The 19,858-nt window shown below is 37.3% G+C and overlaps 1 protein-coding gene across 1 annotated transcript in view; it reads left to right on the top strand.

Moving 5' to 3' along the window:
• The window catches only part of LOC121320679 (E3 ubiquitin-protein ligase SH3RF3-like), a 136,270-nt gene that overhangs the window by 95,816 nt on the left and 20,596 nt on the right, over nucleotides 1-19,858 (top strand). Inside the window, exons 4-6 of the mRNA XM_041259237.1 lie at nucleotides 12,910-13,242; nucleotides 17,045-17,154; nucleotides 17,886-18,056. Coding sequence (XP_041115171.1) covers nucleotides 12,910-13,242; nucleotides 17,045-17,154; nucleotides 17,886-18,056 — 614 coding nt within the window. The remainder of the gene's footprint in view (nucleotides 1-12,909; nucleotides 13,243-17,044; nucleotides 17,155-17,885; nucleotides 18,057-19,858) is intronic.

Here is a 19,858-nt window from a genome sequence, read left to right as displayed (position 1 = left end):
TCAGGGCTTCCACCGCTAGAGGAGCAACAAACCGCTGTTAAAAACCTGCACACTTTATTTTGTAGTTTTTCCTTACCGTGTTTTGTTTTCCTTTTTCCTTTCGCCTTTTGCTATTTTTTTTGGTTTACATATCTGCATGTGTGATTTATGAAGACGGGGCACATTACCATTGCTGGTAGAGTGCGCCCAAACTGTCACAGAAGCACCTGCCAACTGGGCGCCTGTGCTGGCGTTTCATATTTAAACTTTGTGTCTGCCTTGTGTTTTCTCACACCTTTCCACTCTTGGTTATAAATCTCTCTTCCGACCTGTGAGGGCACTGTATAAAGGGAACAGTGTGCCCTGGACTGGATGGTCTGACAATTAATTCCCAGGGAAAGGTGGAAGTCTGCCATCTAGAAAGGAGGCAGAGCCACGGTACACCAAGTCATCGTCCCAGACAGGAAGCGTTGTGGCAGTTGCAGATTTGAGGAAAAGCGATTGCACTTGCAAACCAAGGGGGTGTGGCTGACGGTACAAAAGGGGACGTGGCTGAGAGAACTGCTCCTTTTTTATGGTTGCGAGAGAACCGCTGAAGGAGTGTAATAAAAGAACTGTGAGTGTTTGTTTTGTCATTTTTAATTGTACTGGTTTGTTCTTGTTAGATGGCTAACATGTACCGGGAGCTGTCGCTTAAGGTCAGCACCAACCCGGACAGCCAGAGGCATAGCATACATTGAGGCAGCTAGGTACATTTAAAAAAAAAATTTAAAAAAATTAGTACAAAAATATATGTAAAGATTTTTTTTTTTTTTAAATAATGTACCCACTTACATTTTTAAGAGTGGCATATATAATTGACATGTTTTCATATTATTATTATTTTTTATTTGCTATTTCTTCGTAACATTATTGTGATCTTAGGCTGTATATAAATTTGTAGTCGGGGTATTGAAACTTTGAGCCAAACAGACATGTTCTCTTCTTGTTCTCATTGGTCAGTTTCCCTAGTTATGCCCCTTGTAGCTCCAGAATTGGATCCAACGTCTGTTTATGATCCTACTCCAGTTAATTCAGATCCAATCCCATTTTTTGTTCTTGTTAGTGCAACCAGCCCCTGGAGCAGGGCGTTGTCCAGTATATTATTTAGTGGATGGTTCGATACTGTACATACTCAAAGATGAAACGAAGAAACCAATCTGTAACGCATTTCTTTCAGAAGAAACCACCTCTGGGTAAGAAGTTATTTTCCTAATGTTTTAGTTAGAGAAAAAAATCCAAGGAACTACTGTTTTAATACCAGTGATTTTTTTTTAAAAATCGTTTTTGGTGTCTGGAACAGCTTGTTCAGTGGTAACAACGCACTGGATACTGAAGTAAACTGCAGCTACGTTCCAGCATGAATATGCCCTTTGTACACCAGAAGCAATTTAAAGTATACCTACATAAATTTAAAGCAACATTGTCTGTGTTGATGATTATATATGATAAGTGTATTGATTTGGTTATCAAACAAACAAAATAAAGCCTTGCTTGTTTTTTGCCCTGCCCCAAGTATAAAACTGCAGCACAGAGACAATCCATGTTTTCCACAGCAAACAGATTCCTAAGGTCTCTGTTCAGGACGAGAAAGAGTTTAACTGAGTGCATCCTTTCGATATGTTTGATTGCTCTCGCAGCAGTATGGGTAAAAATAGATTGAATGGCCTTGCCCTGTAATATGTCCACAGAGACATGTCCCAGGAGGAAGTGTTACAGCATTTCAATAGATCAGGCCATAGGAGGATTGGCAAACTCTATTTAAAGTAAGATCTTCTAAATCAGTGTTTAATCATGGCGTCATACAGTCTCAGCAGTCCAATCAGTCTTAGCACTAGTATCAGCAGTCTTACCAGTCCCAGTAGTGTCAGCACCAGTCTTACCAGTCCCAGCGTTGTCAGCACCAGTCTTACCAGTCCCAGCAGTGGCAGAACCAGTCTTACCAGTCCCAGCACCAGTCTTACCAGTCCCAGCAGTCCCAGCACCAGTCTTACCAGTCCCAGCAGTGGCAGCACCAGTCTTACCAGTCCCAGCAGTGTCAGCACCAGTCTTACCAGTCCCAGCACCAGTCTTACCAGTCCCAGCAGTGGCAGCACCAGTCTTACCAGTCCCAGCAGTAGCAGCACCAGTCCCAGCAGTGGCAGCACCAGTCTTACCAGTAGCAGCACCAGTCCCAGCAGTGGCAGCACCAGTCTTACCAGTCCCAGCAGTAACTGCACCAGTGTTACCGGTCCCAACAGTTGCTGCACCAGTTCCAGCAGTAACTGCACCAGTGTTACCAGCCCCAGCAGTAGCAGCACCAGTTCCAGCAGTAGCAGCACCAGTCTTACCAGTTCCAGTTGTAGCGTCAGTGTCACCAGTCTCAGCATTAACTTCAGTAGCAGTGAACTAAATGCATGTCTCAATGAAGGTATAAACCCATCTACTTATTTATATTTATAAGTTCTATTCTTCTTGTCCTTTTAATATCACATATTTTTAACAGTGTGAATAGAGTAATTTTAGGTTGGTGTTGTTTTTGCTGGGAGATTTGTTTAAAAAAATGTCATGAAATTTCAAACATAACAGGATATGCAGGGTTTTTTTGTTATACAAAAATTTGATTTTTGCGTCAGTAAAAATCTATTTCTAGCTACGCCTCTGACAGCTCTGCACTACTGTTCACTAATAAATTGCATTTCACCACTTGCACTTTAACACTGACTCTGGACGTGTGATTGTGTTTGTGTTGTGTGTGTGTGTGTGTGTTTATACTGTGTTTTTTTTTTTTTTTTTTTTTTATTCGGGATTGTAACCCATGGTTTAAACTGTGCAGTACACATTGGTGTGCATTGCCTGGGATTATTATTTGCGGTCACCAAGACAACCTGGATTACATTTAAAACAATTAAAGAATTGTTTGGACCGTAAGCTTTGTTGTTTGTTGTTATTTTAAATACATTGTGACTTTGAATTCAGTTTTGGATGTTTTAAATGACTGCTTTTCATATATCATTCTGTGTGTCATTATAGGATATCATCCCTGTGCATTATTCAATTAGCAGAACAGGGTTTATTATAAGTGTTTTGGTCCTGATTCATAGACAGAACCTTTTGACTTGCAGTGTAGTATTACTACATCTGTCAGCAAAAATGTTGCTTTATCCCCCTTATATCTTATTTTTTAAACATTACTGATTATATAATCACATGCACAGATTAAAAACAGCACCGGAAAGTCTTCGGAAAAATATACATACTTAAAAAAAAGAAACATGAAATAGTTTCTGGGTTTGTGTGTGTGTGTTTATTATTTGAAGGATAACAAATATTTTTGTTTTATGTTCAATACGAAGGGTGATTTGACTGGTATTGCTCTAATGCATTATTCTGACGAGGTTAGACCAGTTAAGGCCCTGTGAACTGCTCAAATGAAGGACTGGAACAGACTGGAAATCTCAGTTCTCATTGTTTATTCTCATTACACTACGCACCCCAGAAGCACACTTACAAACCACCCCTCTTCGGTGTTCTAATGACATGTTTGTCTTTGAATATGGGGCCAGGGCCGTTTTTAAAGTTGCTATATCTGACTTATCTCTATTGTGATCACGTCAGATGACATGGAAGACATAATTACTGAAGAGTCACTAGCCCTGCACACATTCCAAATGAAACTATCATGTTAGTAATGTATGGGAAAATATAAGAAGGTAAACAAATTGATGCAAATTGTGGCCACAACAGACATGAGAAATATTAACTTAAGAGAATCAATGTAAATGTGTTTGTGTACAAGTGTGTATTTTGAATTCAGTTAGTATTATTGAACCCTTTTTAAAAGTGTTGTTTAAGTTGTATTTATTCCACGCTACACACACACACATATATATATATATATATATATATATATATATATATATATATATATATATATATGTGTGTGTGTGTGTGTATATATATATGTATGTATATGTGTGTATGTGTGGTGTTATATATATATATATATATATATACATACACACACACACACACACACATATATATATATATATATATATATATATATATATATATATATATATATGTATGTGTGTGTGTGTGTGTATGTGTATGTATATATATGGTTTTGTTTTTTGTTTTTTTCAGTGGTTTGATTGAATTGGTTAAACGGATCAATTATTGAGTCATGCATTCTTTAAAGTGCTTTAGATATCTTTACATATTTTTGAGCAGTTTTTTGCTGATTTTAACTTAAATTTTTTTTTTTCCTCTTCAGATTGACGGGTCAAGTATTTTGTCTGTGACACAAAAAACTAAACAGTCATGCTACTGCTATCGCCTGCAGCAGTGAGATGTTATGAATATGCAAGCTCTGCTGCAGCCAATAAAAGAAAAGTAAAAATAAAGGGACCAGATGGCATCCCTGTTGTAATGATATCATATTACAGGAGTCACACATGGAGATGATATGTTTAATGTGGGCCTATAAGATTTTTAACTATTACAAATAGAATGTGTTTATGCAGTAAGAGTTCCACAACCCTGTCGTCTTAGATAAAACACCGCCCACAGCGCAGTCCTCGTGAGAGCTGGGAGATCGGCGCCTGGTTTGTTTTCCGTGGTTGAGGAACTCCCACAGAAACTTGTTGCGTCTAAAACCTGTTGCCTGTTTACATTATTTAGTTTACACACTGACAAAAATATTTTCTTTACATTTAAATGTACTGTTTATTTTACTGCCAGGGTATGAGATATCGTGTTTGCACTTGGCTAACTGTTTGTAATCAGTGTCCAAAGGGACTGTTTGCTCCAAAACGTTGACTGTTTTAGTGGACTGTTTTAGTGGACTGTTTTACCACTGTTCTACAAGAGCCAGCTCTGCTGGTAGAGAAGGAGGAAAGCCCTTTATATTTGTAGTTCTCTGTTTAATCTAAATGGCAAATGACCCGTACAATCTATGGGATAGTTCTCTTAGGAAATAAAGGGGGATTTAATAGTTGAAATTTCTTCTGGTCGTAAGCTCTACCAATATACTATACCATATCCACAGTCTAACATCCTCCAGTTTTTGGCACTAGACTGCTGTCACTATAGAAATATTGTGAAGTATATAAAATGAAAAGTTAGCTTGCTGCTCTGACACCAAACATGACACTTGCCGATGCTACAAGACTCCTGTATTATTTAGACGAATATGATTGGCTTCATTGTAAAATCTCTCTGCCATTTCTAATCATCATACCCTGTAATAAATTATACTATACAGTTTGGAGAAACAAACATCATAAAAAGTTCATTTAAAGCATAGCAATAGCAGCCTGTAACAGAGCTGATTTTTTTTTTTTTTTTTTTTTCAAATATATAGACCAGGAGCTTACATGAAGGATTGCTTTAACAACAGGGCACATGTCGTGTATTCGACTTCGTCCCAGATTATATCCACTTGGAAGTTATTTTCTAGTACATGTCATGTGCTTTGTAGTCATTTCTTAAATAAGTTAATTTGTATCAGAGTCTGCAAGCTAGCTATGCCATGAAATGGGAGCGGACAACATTCCACCATTTGGAGGTTCAGTGTTTGTTTACAGAGGTAGAGCACTACTGATTCTTGTAGTGGGTTGCTGTAGATGGGGATTGTGGCAGGGCAGAAGCCCTGCACTTGTAAATAATGTGTAAATATAAAGTGTAAATATGAAAGTGTGTGTTAGATGTGGCAGGGCTGGAAAGATGTTTTGGGTGTATTTGTGGTGGTGGTTGGCAGGGATGGGGTTAATTGCTATCCCTGCCAAATACATGTGCAGAATGTAGCCAAGTGTTGATTGCATTATTAGTTCTCATTCAACCCTGGCCACATGGTATTTAAGGGAGCTAAAGAACTCCATTTAGAGAGAGAGCCTGGGAGAGAGACACATGCTCCTGAAATGTTTTTTGTGAAAACCTCACTGCAATAGCACTGCTTAGGTGAGGGTTCTTTTGTTTGTTAATTTTTGTGTTACTTGATTGTTTTGTTACAACCCTTATTTTACTCTGTGAGCTGTGTTTCGTTTTCTTAGTTTTGTTTAATAAACCTGCGCAGCAGTGCTTAAACTGCAGTTTTACTGTCTCTGAGTCCCTGTCCTCCCAGCCACCCTGTCACGGGTATAATATGAGGTTCTTACCTGGTTACAGTGATCCAAAAAGATCTAGAGTGAAATGCTCATTAATGTTGAATTTACAAATGAATAATACAAAAATAATAATAAACATGCATCCATATAAGTTGTGTAATGGGTGTTTTCCACTGTTCCAGATTGGCTGGTGATTACGTCAGGCCTGGAAATGCAGGACGCAGAGTGGTGAACTAAATTGCGCTGGTGCGCAGATTTAATAAACAAACAAACAGTTTTCACAAAACAGAAAACAAACGGCACGTTAAACCAGGCCTTTTGAGCAATTCACTCCAACTTTGTCTGGCTTGACAGAATCCGTGAAACAGAATGAACACTAAACTGAACTGCTGACACTTCATAAGTACGGTTAAAGCAGGTAGAAGATACAGTTTGTTTCTTTTTTCTTCTACCACAAAGTTTAATGCCACTTTCAATGTGAACCCATTGCAGCACTCAGCACAGCCTACTGTAGCTTCTTAGCATTCACTGTGAATGGGCCCTTACTCTGCTTTAATGAATATCAGGAATTCTGTTTTACTCTCATTAACTAATGAACTGGCCTGTTGTGACAGTAACTCCAGTTAGGAGTAAATGAGAAATGGGCACATGTTATTTCCGCAGGAGCTTGTTCCCAGTGGGTTAACATGCTTTTATTGTACAAGCTTTTCTTCTACTTGCTAGGGAAAACACATTTCCTTCAACAAAATACCATGAGAGGTCGTGTTGAAAAGTTCAGAATCTCCCTAATTATGCCCCAAGTGAAATCTGCATGGCTTAGTAAAGACCCAGCACATAGCAGAAAAAACACACCCAGAACAAGCATGTAATAGCATGCAAGAGCTCCACAGGTATTTGACTGTTTTAAGTTTGTCTTAATTTAATTACATTATTTCAAACTGTCAGAAATTTCAGTTTCTTTATGATGCAAACCAACAGCACTATGATTCACTTAAAATAACAATTAAATGGTAGAAAAGGGGTATAAATTCTTAATGCAATTAATTATGAGCCTCATGGACAGGGCTTCAAATAATTGGTCCACCGGTTCACATGCGGACCAAAATGTAAATGCAGTCCTTTCACAAGAAAGCTCTTTTGCGGACCTCAATTTGTTTGTGAAAAATAGTAATGAAAGCCTATCAGAAATGATGGTTCACTAATACTGTGAATATGAGCAAGCGTACAACTCAAACTGCTTGGTCAAAATGTCTTGGTTTGTCAAGTAATGTGACATACAATGCAGGTGATCAAGTAGGGGAAGCTCCTCTCACTCCAAAGAAAGCACACAAATTTAGTGAAAAGTGGCTGAAGGATGTTGACTAACTGGGTGTCAATGAACAAAATATAACAAAAATTTTTGGGGTCTTATGTATAAAATCTTGAATTTATTTATTTATTTTTTTATGTAGTAGTTGCGAGTTTATTTTTTCCCTGTTTTTTTCTCCCAATTTGAAATGGCCAGTAGTATTTAGGCTCAGCTCACCGCTACCACCCCCGCGCTGGCTCGGGAGCGGCGAAGACGAACACACACTGTCCTCTGAAACGTGTGCCATCAGCCGACCGCTTCTTTTCACTGCAGATATATGATGGTCTGCATATGAGAACTTTTTTATTTTTTATTTGAAACCCTGCTCATGGATCATCACAGAAAATCACGTTTTAATTACAGCGGCCATTTTCCCACCAGTAGATTTCTCAATCTGACGGCACTTTTAGAACTCCTGCAAACAAATTTCAAGCAGTCTAAAGAGACCCAGTTCAAAGTATAACCTAGAAATGCATTTTAAAAATGTTTTCATTAAAAAATTGGTTCATAGCAACATTAATATCCTCATCATCAGGTCATTAGATCATTTATAAGTGACTTCCACTCATAGTATGATAATGATGGTTGTGTTATACAACCGTGATTTGACATTTTGTATGCATTAGGCATATTTGTTTGCTATGCCGTATACCAAGCGTGATCTTGTAAATCAGGATTGGTGAGGTCAGTAATTCATGATACGATGAAAAACATAGAAGAGTGAAACAGACTTTGTCTGTGGCATGAGTCCAAAAAAACACATTGGACAAAACTGAGTGAGACTGCACACCTCTTACTGCCCACACAGGCTGTCAGTCTTTAGTGAGAGATGGATTTATTACAGGTGTTTTTTTTTTGTTTTTTTTTAAAAACCTTGCTAATGACTGACCACAAAAATCCTAATTTTTAAACATTTTAACCATCCCCCTTAATTAACAGCATGTGTAACTATGGTACCCATATCAGTGTCAGCAATTCCCTTTTGAAAGTGTTCAGAATTCACACATATTACCCTGTTTTCACACTTTTTACAGCGCTTGACATGTCCTTCAATTAAAATACTACCATAGGCTTACTTTTGAAAACCACAGTACTGTTTGCATAAGGGCAAGAATAGTAGTGTAACTATGGTGTGTACGGGAGTGTGGACTGTAGTTGCATATCAGTATGTACAGTACTCAGCAGTCATTTTCTTCATTGTTTTAGAAATATATTCTGTTACTACCATGGCTTTGGCAGACTATGTTACCAATAGAAACAAACTACGGTAATCTTGAACTCTTGTCAGGGGGTACATTTAAAAAGCATTCCTTTGATTATTAGAGGAAACTTGTGTTATTGGCATGTGGAATTACCATATGTGATCCTTGCTCAGAAACTTAATTTTTAAAAGCACAAAACATCTCAAATGGCAACACCAGAATGGACAAAAGAAACTAACAATAAAGAAGGATGTCAAAGAAAGTAATTAGCCTGCCTTCAGAAAATCAGATTTCGTCTGTTGTGCTATTAAGACAGAAATAACACTTCTAGCCATTAATCAGTAGTTGGGCTACACTTTTGTCAGATGAGCACTATTATTGTAACATAGGCATTCAAAAGCCATTTAATCTGTAGAATGTTCCAATATTTTAATGGTCACAAATCTAAGCCTGTTATCAGCCTGTGGATTTTTGTCTGTTCCATATCAAACCATGAAAAATATGTATATTGTTTGGAATGCAGTTTACGCAATACAAATCTATACATCACCATCTTAATTCTGAGTGAAGAACATAATCTTTTTATTTATGTATTTGGGACCTCAAAATAAATTTCACTAATGTGACCCGAGGAAGATTCAATATGCATGACAGACTAGTGAATTAGTCTATTGCTCTATCCAGCCCTCGTTTTTTTTATATACACTTTCAGTTTGACAGGTAATTACTGTGAACTATAGGTGAGAATGAGTGATAATCTAAGCAGGGCAGAATCACTTTGTATATCATTGCACAATAGCAAACAAAAACCCCATGCAGCTCCAAGCTGTCTTTCATTAGCTGGAAATGCATGATATGGCTTTACTCACAGCCTCTCCTCTTCCTTGACTAGGGTCTTCCAGATCTCTGCTACTCCAGTTGTTTTCTTTTTTTTCTTTTTGTCATGTCTCAGCAGCATATCTGGATCTAACAGACTGTAACTTAAATTTCTCTTTTTCTCCGGAGTCATACTTTTTTTTGAAGTACAGCAGTGTCATGTGTAGTGTATTCAAAGCTGGAGGATGAAAAAACCAAAAAAAGTCAGAGACTCAACTGAGCATCACATTGTACAACAGTACTGCTACGAAGCAAAGAAGAAGAAAATCTACTCACACATTATATCCTGGTATGGTACCCTGACATGTGCAGACACGTTCTTGAAAGTATGGCCCTATCTTTATAACACTACGCTACACATAACAGACTTTAAATGGTAGCTTATACCAGGGGGAAAAAAACACTCATGCTTGGGTGTGTATGTGTTAAAAGAAAGTGTGTACTAGCGTGTGTCTTTTTTTATTTTTCAAGACATTTTAACAACCAAAATGAGGACATGGGGTCCCTGAGTGGCTCACCCGGTAAGCGCACAGCCACATGGCGCGCAAGGTGAGTCATACAGCGCGGGTTCTCGTCCTGGCTGTGCGAAGTCTCCGGTCTTCACTGGGGATTCCGAAGGGAGCATTGCATTGGCTGTTCAGAGCCTCATTGTACTGAGCTGTTGTCACACCACAGCTGCTTCAGTGGAGAGGGTCTTGGGTTATCATAGTTAAGCTGTCAAACTGGATGGATGGTTGCATAATTGGGTATGGAAAATTGTTAAGCTCCCAAAGGAGCGCTAGGAAGTGTTACACAGTATAATCCTCTTTAATGCTGAACGATGCAACAGTCAGTATTTGTAAGATAAGGGACACACTGAGCCTTTTTTTCCAATTTATTGGAGATATTTGGTGAAGTTACGTCACAATAGAAAACAAGTAGAAGAAAAGAGCATCATCAAGGATGGTGGTGGCACAAATAACTTCTCACTGTATAATGACTGTAATTTGATTATGGTAACAGAACAATAGTAAGTAATGAATATCTGAAAAAGCTGCACACCTTGAATGTTATAGGGAATTGATTGTCTGAAAAAATACCAGAACAGATATGTCATTTTGTCAAATAGAATAGTAAACATTTTAAATAGTACTCAGTGGTTACAACACAGTTGCTTAACTAGTATTTTTTTGTAGTTATACTAGTCAATACTGTGTTCTTTTTCATCACAAAAAAGTAGAGAATGTATTCAAAAATAATCTCTGCACAGTATTTTGCCAAGTTAGTATTTCAATGTGTTAATTTTGGTGCAGTTATTCATTCACAGTGTATTAATCAGTGTTAATTCACAGCTAATTTGCATGTTATTTATATATATATAATCATATTACAGATTGCATGTTAATTTGCATGTTATTTTTAATATATATATATAGATATATATATAATATCATATTACAGATTGTTTAAAGGAGAATGTCACACACAAGTGTGCAGTTGATTTATTTAACTGATAATGATATTAATAATAATAAATTGCTGGCAAGTTGTAGGTTTAATATACATATATTATAGACTTGGAGCCTTTTTTTAGTTGCCTAGCAATATTCTGCCATTGCAAATGCATGATTTCAAACTCGTAGACAGAACAGACTGATGTCTTAAGTAACAAATAATTACACATGTTCATGTTCAACATAGCACTCTTGCTCACCCAAACAGCTAGTCCCCAAATCCAGATGAAGGATTTCAGGTAGTATTAATGTAACATTAGCAGTTGTGTTTTGCTGTCGCAAAAAAAGGTACAAATTGCATTTTGGCATAAAGACCTTGATAAATCTGGACCAATCTGTTTTCTTTTTTTTCCCTAATAGTTCCTGAATTCATGAATAAATTCAGTGAGACTGTCAATTATATATTTCACCTGCTCAGACTAGAGCAGTCTTGGATTTAGTTGGGGCTTACATAGCAGAGGGCAGGATTCGTAACATATAGGCAGTAAGCAAAAATGTGTGTGTGTGTGTGTGTGTGTGTGTGTGTGTGTGTGTGTGTGTGTGTGTGTGTGTGTGTGTATATAAAAACGCAATCATAAAGGCAGCACATCTTTTTTATGTGCCTTATGATTTAATGATGACTGCAAGCTTGAAATCCTTTCAGCAGAACGGATGTCACCTCTTTTTATGGAGGTATGTATACCCTAGGGGTAATGCAGGAATCAAGGGTATCATGTAAATCATGGGTTTAAATCCTAATCTACTGTAGTTAGAATGTGTCAGAATTGGAAAACTCACAAAGAGATGGTTGACTTAATTGGGAATCCCACACAAATACCCAGGAAGACTACATTGCTTATTTGGTTGGTTCACAAACACAGTTTCTTACTGCTCAAAACCGATCGAGACACATTATTGTGTGGTTATATATATTGACCCATATATTGTAATATATATATATATATATATATATATATATATATATATATATATATATATATATACTATATATAATATAACAGACCGACTCTGGCTAAAAATATTTATTATTATGTACAAAAGCAGGCAAGTTTGAATAAAGGGAACAGCTATATAAAGATATAAAGGGCTCAATTATTTGGTTTTGAATGCAATGTTAGCGTTTCTAAATCTGTTTAGAATGTCTTTCAAACAGTTAGAATGGTTGAGCATTACCCTGGTTTCTTGTGGTTTGGTCTTGTATAGATAGTCATACTAGTTACTCCATTTTTATATCTCTTTATTCTAACTTGGCAGGAGTAACTACTGTTAATTAGTGTTGTTAGTTCAATAGCTACTGTACAAATGTGCTCAGTTGAATTGTCAGTGGCTGTGCAGGTCTAGCTGTTTCTCTGTAGGTGGCTATAAACTTGCAGTGTCTCTCTAATTTGGGAGATTATATAAGGACACAGCAGTGAAAGTCTTCAGAATCTAGAAGGGTTTCAGATTATTTACTGACGGAGGAGATAATGATCCCACGCTGACAATTACAGCCAGTGAAAATGGCCTGTTAATTGAACGTCTGCTGGATTTTACCACCGCTCTTCCCTTGCTATCACTGTGTACAGCTGATTAGAACTCTCTGACTTAACAGAAAGCTCTCTGTCTCTCTTGGAGGTCAATTTATATCAGGGACATGAATTAGACCAATGGATTAGGCTCTATATAATAATACTCATATGTTATGATTAATTGTTTAAAGATACAAAATAAATTAAAGCAAATTAATATTAAATAACAAATCTTCTCTTGACTTCTATAATTATAAATAACAATGGCAAAAAACATTGTGTGTACTGGGTTCTTTCCTTGAGTATATTTAAAAACCCTTTGCAAAAAAAAAAAAAGTACCTCCATAATTAACTACATACCTCCTCTTTTCACAGCTAAACGAGGCAGCGAAGCAGCTGATTGAGATGGACAAGCCATGCCCTTCATCTGGACCCGGCACTGACCCCTCAGCCCCATGCTCGGCCGCCAGTGCCACCCTGAACGGCACTAGTGCCATGAGCGCCATCCACCGACGCATCGATGGCAAGAAGAACACCAAGAAGCGGCACTCGTTTACAGCGCTCAGCATGACGCACAGGGCTGCCCAGGCCATGAACAGTCGGCACTCCATGGAGATCAGTGCTCCGGTCCTTATCAGCTCCAGCGACCCACGAGCAGCGGCCAGGATCGGAGACTCCACACACCTGTCCTCCAGCGCACCCTCTCAGGTAAGGGCAGGTCATAGAGGAAGCTTTCTGGGCAACCTAAATGAGCCCACACTAACAATACATAGAGAAACGCTATATATTAAGTCAATATACTAAAGAGTGCTTCTTGACTCTGTTTCTTATAGTGCATCTGGAATGTGTTTGCATTCTCATTTTTCTCAAGATCAGTCTTAACATATCTTTCAGCTTGCATGAAGAATCCTAACTGCTGCTCATTATATAGACTTCCTCATCCCACTCTAGTCATGTGATAATGTAAAGGAATTAGAATTGGTATTGTAGACAAAATGTTCAAAGATGTCAGTGTTTCTGCATGTGTGTGTGTGTGTGTGTGCCTGCCTGCCTTAGATGACTCAGCTGCATGCTTTGTGATAGTGTGCAGCAAGCATATCAGAATTTTCAGTTGATGTAATATTTATTGTAGGTTGTTTGTCCCCTGTGCTATTAGGTTCAGTATGCATTGAGAAATTGCTCCCGTTTTACTAGAATAAACCATGTGAAGGAGAACCAGCAATTACCGTGAAATCTGTCATCTCTCAGCAGATGTATCAAGTTTTCAACATTTTCATTTAAAAAAAAAAAAAAAAACTACAACTCAGTCTGTCGGGTCCTATTTAGGAAAAATGATTTTCAATTCAGCTGTTATTTTAGTATTTAGAACCCGTTGGTTTCCCCTGAGTGGAACATCTTACAAAGATATAACCCATATTTCACAGTATGAGCTTATGAGCTTTTGTTCCTCATTGGTTTCTATATTTATCATTTTTCAAGATTTTTTTCATAACTGAAAAAATGGCACTATTTCCCACCACTAACCTGTGGGAAGCAATAATGTTAAGTATAATGGATGCAATATGCTGTATAACATGAGGATGATCTAAATATCGTAAACCTCTGTACTTTGTAAAGCTTTTCTTTTAGAATGCGCAGCTTCAGCAAGCAGCACATTAAATACTGGACTCTCCCCTCAGGAGTTGTGAGTGCTTGTTCTACAGAAAGCTGTAATCTTGCTTGGATTGGTTTTTGCATTGGAAATGAAGCCCGGCAGTGGGGCTGCCCTGGGAGTAGATCTGCTTGGGTAAACGGTAAATGAGTGTTTCTTAGAGAGCCCCGGTGACAAAGGCTCGTCTGCTTCACCTTGCTTCATCTATCACCTTATGAATTATTCGGACCTAATCTGTGGGAAAGGTCGCAGATCAGCGTTATTATAAATTCCCAGGGCTAGGGAGAAAATGCATCGCATGAATTATGAATGAGGAACCTGCAAGCAATTTGGCATCCTCCCTGTGTTTGGAGGCCCTGCCAGTAACTCTAATCAGGATGGATTGCTTCCCTTTGAAAAGATTGCACATTGATTCACAGACCTGCTGTTGAAAACACCTATAGATCTACAGCACATATTGTATTCCTTTATTAAAGCTTGACGTACATTTGAGAGTAAATTAGAAAGCAGCAATCAACAGCAGCATCCAGCTACTGAAACTGAATTGCTGATAATCAAAAGGACTTCAACATTTTCAGTGCAGTCAGAAAAGTGAATATGTAATAGGAGAAGTTTTATTTTATAAGTTCCTTTTCATGATAAAATATTGTTAGGACTTGATATAGATAAGTGCGTGATTCACATATGTTCGTATATATAGGTGTGTTATAACCAGTGTTTAGTCACAAGCTTCAAAGACCAGAACACCTCTTTGTTTTAGAACCAGCTCTCTGTTAAGACCATTTTTGGTTGTTGTGTTCCCATTTCCAAGCACCCCTTTCTTTAGATATTGTCACTGGACAAGAGTTGATTTGAACTGTGTTCTGCTTAGTCTGGTGGATTCTTTTTATGAAAAAAAATGTTGTCAAATGTGTGCTGATAAGGTAAAATATTTTAATATTTTGTGAAAAAATACATGAAAGCCATCACCATTTTCAGTTTTCAGAAACTGATTTAAATGTTCACATTTGGCAGCCTATACAGTATCTGTACATCGTACTGAATATTGTAAGTGAAATGAGTATAATGCAGCTTAAATATTTGATTGTGTTTCCGTGTATTCTCACATAATATCTTGTTCATCCCTAAATAATACATACTAAAAGTGCGTAAGTGAAACTGAGCTGGTAGCTCAGCTAGAGCTACAGGGAGTCTGGTACTGAAAATACATCAAAGCAATCCATAGGGAAGTAACCCTACAGCCTTTATATCACCATCGTCATGTTTTTTGTCACTCTAATCACCTTTGGCATCTAGAGGAATAGAATGGAAGCTTCCTCAGTACACACTCACATCAGTTTGAGACATTCAAGCTTGATTGAGCTTAATTTAGCACACCTGTGCTTGTTACCTAGGCAGTACACAGGCTATTCAGCCCCTATATACATTAGAAGTATTTGATCATTTTGATACTTGGTTTACTGTTTCTCTTCCCACTGGTCTGAGAGCAGGCTGTGAGTGAGACTGTATTCAGTTTACATGGATGTATCAATTGCAGTTAATCTTCTGCAGTCTGAAGTGGTTTAAGTGCAATATGCGGTAATTATGTTGAAGGGCAATTCAGTTGGGCTGGAGAGTTGTGTACCGTGTGAAGCTATTCACAGACAGTTAAGGCACATTCACTTTGTAGAACTGAATACCTGCTTAAAAATTCATTGGTACAATTGAGTTTGAAAACAGTACTACAGTATTTAAAATCATGTCAGTGTAAGTCAACACACACCCCTTCTTATTAAAATATGACAAGTCTCCAGCAGCAACTTCTAGCATCGCAGTGGTATAAACCAGTACATTCGGGTAATCAATCGCAGTCCCTGTGTGCTTGGTATTGGGACCACTTCGCAACATCTATTCCAAATCCCTTGTGGTGCAATGGTTGGTAATACTGTGATCTGCTAATGGGCCTTCAAAATGTTTCCTCAGGGTGATATAATGGGATCCCAGTGATATTTTACAAACCTTTCTGAAAGGTCATCTTTGACACTGAAAGTGAATTGACTGATAGTAAAAGCTCTTCAATTGATTCCATATACACACTGATTCGTGATGGCTGGACACAGATTTTAGGTGCACCATTTTTGTCCACCTGCAAGTTCAGTCAGGCTGAGGTCTGAATGCAATTATTTTGACTATTTAAAAATGTTGGAGTTTAACCATAAGTGTGTTTAACAGGGTGGAGATTGAGTACGAACCAGCGAGCATTTTAACCACTATGCAAAAGAGCCAGGCCCTTCTGCATTCATGTTTGTAGAACTTTTAACCTCATCTCATCTCACCGACGGGACAAAATCTGTAACGGCATTGCATCACACAACACTGCCCATTACTTGTGCCACATAAATAATGAAGCAGTTAAGATCCCCTATATAGCTTTGTAATTTAAATAACCTTGGATAACATGTTTCAAAGCCCCTTGCGAATGCTGCCTCCATCCAAAGTAAGAATAATTAGTTCCAAATCCTTTGTTGACAATAATTGCTATTTTAAGAGCAGATGATAAAACCCTGTAAGTGTTTGCTCTAATTGCTTGTAATAGGACTAGTCCCACTTCTAATTGGCAAGGCATGAACGTGTGTTTTTTCATTGTCTATATATATATATATATATATATATATATATATATATATATATATATATATATATATATATATATATATATATATATATATATATTTTCTTTGGAAATGTACAGATGTGTATGTAAATGCTATACTGTAACAAAGTTCTGAATTCAGATATTACAACATGAATATGTGCTTTAATAACTATCCTTTACTGTAAGATGATATCCACATTTTATATTCTTTTCTTCATCTTCAGGATTCCTCTTCCTTTGCTGGGACATCTACTATTGCAGGCGTTCCCCCCAGGATTGCTGCAGCATCTGGTGAGCAAGGTACTGCAGTCAAGGTCCAGCTGCCCCTCAACATGTAAGTCTTCAGTTGACCCTCAGACTTGTAATTTTCCCAGACAGTCTATAACTATATAAACTAAATATTCTGGCATTCTGTATATATAAAAAAATAACTAATTTTAAGTTTGTATCTTTGGTATACTTTAATAAAGGTTGTGGTAGAAATGTAGATAAAAGCAACTTCTTATGATAAATGCTGATGTGTTAGGAGCTGACGGGACTGTAGTTCAGCAGTAAGACTCCTCCTTGTTAGTGCAGACTCTCCAGAGCTCGAAGCCTCTCATATATTCTCAAGCAGAGACTGCTTTCTATGTCAGATTGTATCATGTATTTGTTGTGTTTTTAAGTTGAGATCACCACACTCGTTACACTGCTACGAACCCAAACCCAAGGCCTCAGCTGTCAACAGAAATTTCAAACATGGGGTAATATTTTAAAGCTGGCCCATGTTGATTGTACACAGCCATGCTGTGTCTGAGAATCCTCAATGTTGCAACAACATGTGATTGAAACAAAAAAATGTGTCTCGTTTCACAAAAACTGGGATTCAATACACTGCATCATTGTTTTACAGTATTAGGGATCAGATTGTGTGGGATCTAGATGTACCAGAGACTCATAGCACTGCAATGCCACAACTGGTCTAATCAATTATCTCAGTATAGTTTTCCATGTATCAATCTTTTCATATAGATGACAGTATCTCAATGCCAGCGTCGTCATGTACCCTGTTGGTTTGCCACACAGATACCTGGCCCTGTATGCCTACAAGCCTCAGAAGACAGATGAACTGGAACTGCGCAAGGGCGAGATGTACCGCGTCACTGAGAAGTGTCAGGACGGCTGGTTCAAGGGCACCTCACTGCGGACCGGCATGTCAGGAGTGTTTCCTGGCAACTACGTGACTCCAGTGTCCAGGTGTGTTTCCAAGATTGCGATTTAAAAAAAAAAAAAGGACTTCACTGTCAAGTCATTACTTGTGCATTTATCTTCCTGTCTCTTTCCATATATGTGTGTATGCATTGCGTCATCTCTGCTGGATTAAAAGGAAGGTTAGTAAACCTGAATCTACAGCAAAATAAAAGTTAAGTGTGTGTTTGGGAGGCATTTGATTGAAGTTGCTGAAACAGGACCTTGGGGAACAGATGGAAATATATAAAAGTAGAAATGAGGATGCTTTTTTTCACACAGGGAATTATATATGTGGGAAAGAGTCAACAGGGTAAAAGTGCTGGAAGATAAATGGGGCCACTTTCCAGGGACTAATTTGTTATAACAACATAAGTACATGTAGAAAACAGAGCAGGCTATTCAGCCCATCTAAAGCGCGTCCGGTCCCTACTACCTTTAAGAGACTGTAAGAAAAAAAACTTTTTTAAAAGTCAAGTAGACAAACATTTTGGCACAAGTTTTCCTTAGTGTCCAGTCAACTGCAGGGACTGTCTACATGTTAAATATGTATTTCCTTACTGTTAATGATCAATTTATAATGGGATTTTGTGACATTGTATTTTCTGGTTTGATCATTATTTACCAGTCTTACTATTCCACTATGTCAGCCCCCTTTGCAACTTTGTTAAATGTAAGTTAGTAAATTGAAAATGTTTATACAAAATCAGAGGGTGCTGAAATTACAGCTGCACACTGCTAGTTTTTTAGGTTTGTTTTTCAGATGGCTGTATCGCACCAAGTTCAGGGTCTGCTATTTATTATAAACACAATGTGACCACATTTTAATGTAGCAGTATTTGGAAAGATTTTGACCCAGTCATAATATTTATCCCTCATAGTAAAACTATTTTGAGTATAATAATATATATATATTATATATATATATAATATTATATATCTATATATATATATATATATATATATATATATATATGATTGTTCGAATCAACCTGCTGTGGCCGACATGGCTTCACACGACTGTGCATGCTGTTTCGTGTCAAAGCACAGGGTCGACAGCTGTCATAAATCAGCAGGTTATATATATATATATATATATATATATATATATATATATATATATATATATATATATATATATATATATATATATATATATATATTTTTACATTTTGACCACTTTTTTTAACTTTTAAATTGCATTCCTTGCCATAAGCTGGCGTCCCATGTACCTGCATGGACCTCTCAGAACTACATTTCCCTTTTTTTTATAAAATGAAAATATCAAAATCTATCAACGCGGGCGGTGAAAAATGCCGGTGAATTGTCAAATTGTCTATCATCCAGAAGCTATTTATGTTAAAGAAGTGAATAAACTTTCCAATTAGAATTCTTTATAGGTCAGGCAGAAATACTGTGTGTCACAATTTTCTTTTTTTTTAAAAAAGAGGGGATACTTGCATTTTTCTAGGTTGTGAGAAATAATGTTTATTACATTTTAAGTTAATCTTGACAGATTCAAGAAATAATGGAAACATCAAGCAAGCAGTGTCTTTATGATCACAGCCCACATCTTCTTGTTACTTCACATTGACATACAGTTACCAAACCAGAAATGTAATTTAGGGGTTTGTAGGTAGTCATTAGTTTTATTTAGAGTTATAACTGGTGATTTTTCCATTGTTTTTTTGTTTTTTTTGTTTATCATTTGGAGAAGCTGGCCAGTGAGTTTTGATAGCTACTAAAAGTATTATTTTAAGTAATTCTGTTCTCTAATCACACAATTTTATTCTTACATGTTTTGTTTTTTT

This window comes from Polyodon spathula, chromosome 9, assembly GCF_017654505.1.
Source record: "Polyodon spathula isolate WHYD16114869_AA chromosome 9, ASM1765450v1, whole genome shotgun sequence".
Lineage (NCBI taxonomy): Eukaryota > Metazoa > Chordata > Actinopteri > Acipenseriformes > Polyodontidae > Polyodon > Polyodon spathula.
The sequence above is the reverse complement of the archived record's forward strand: the minus strand, read 5'-3'. Positions and strand labels throughout refer to the sequence as shown.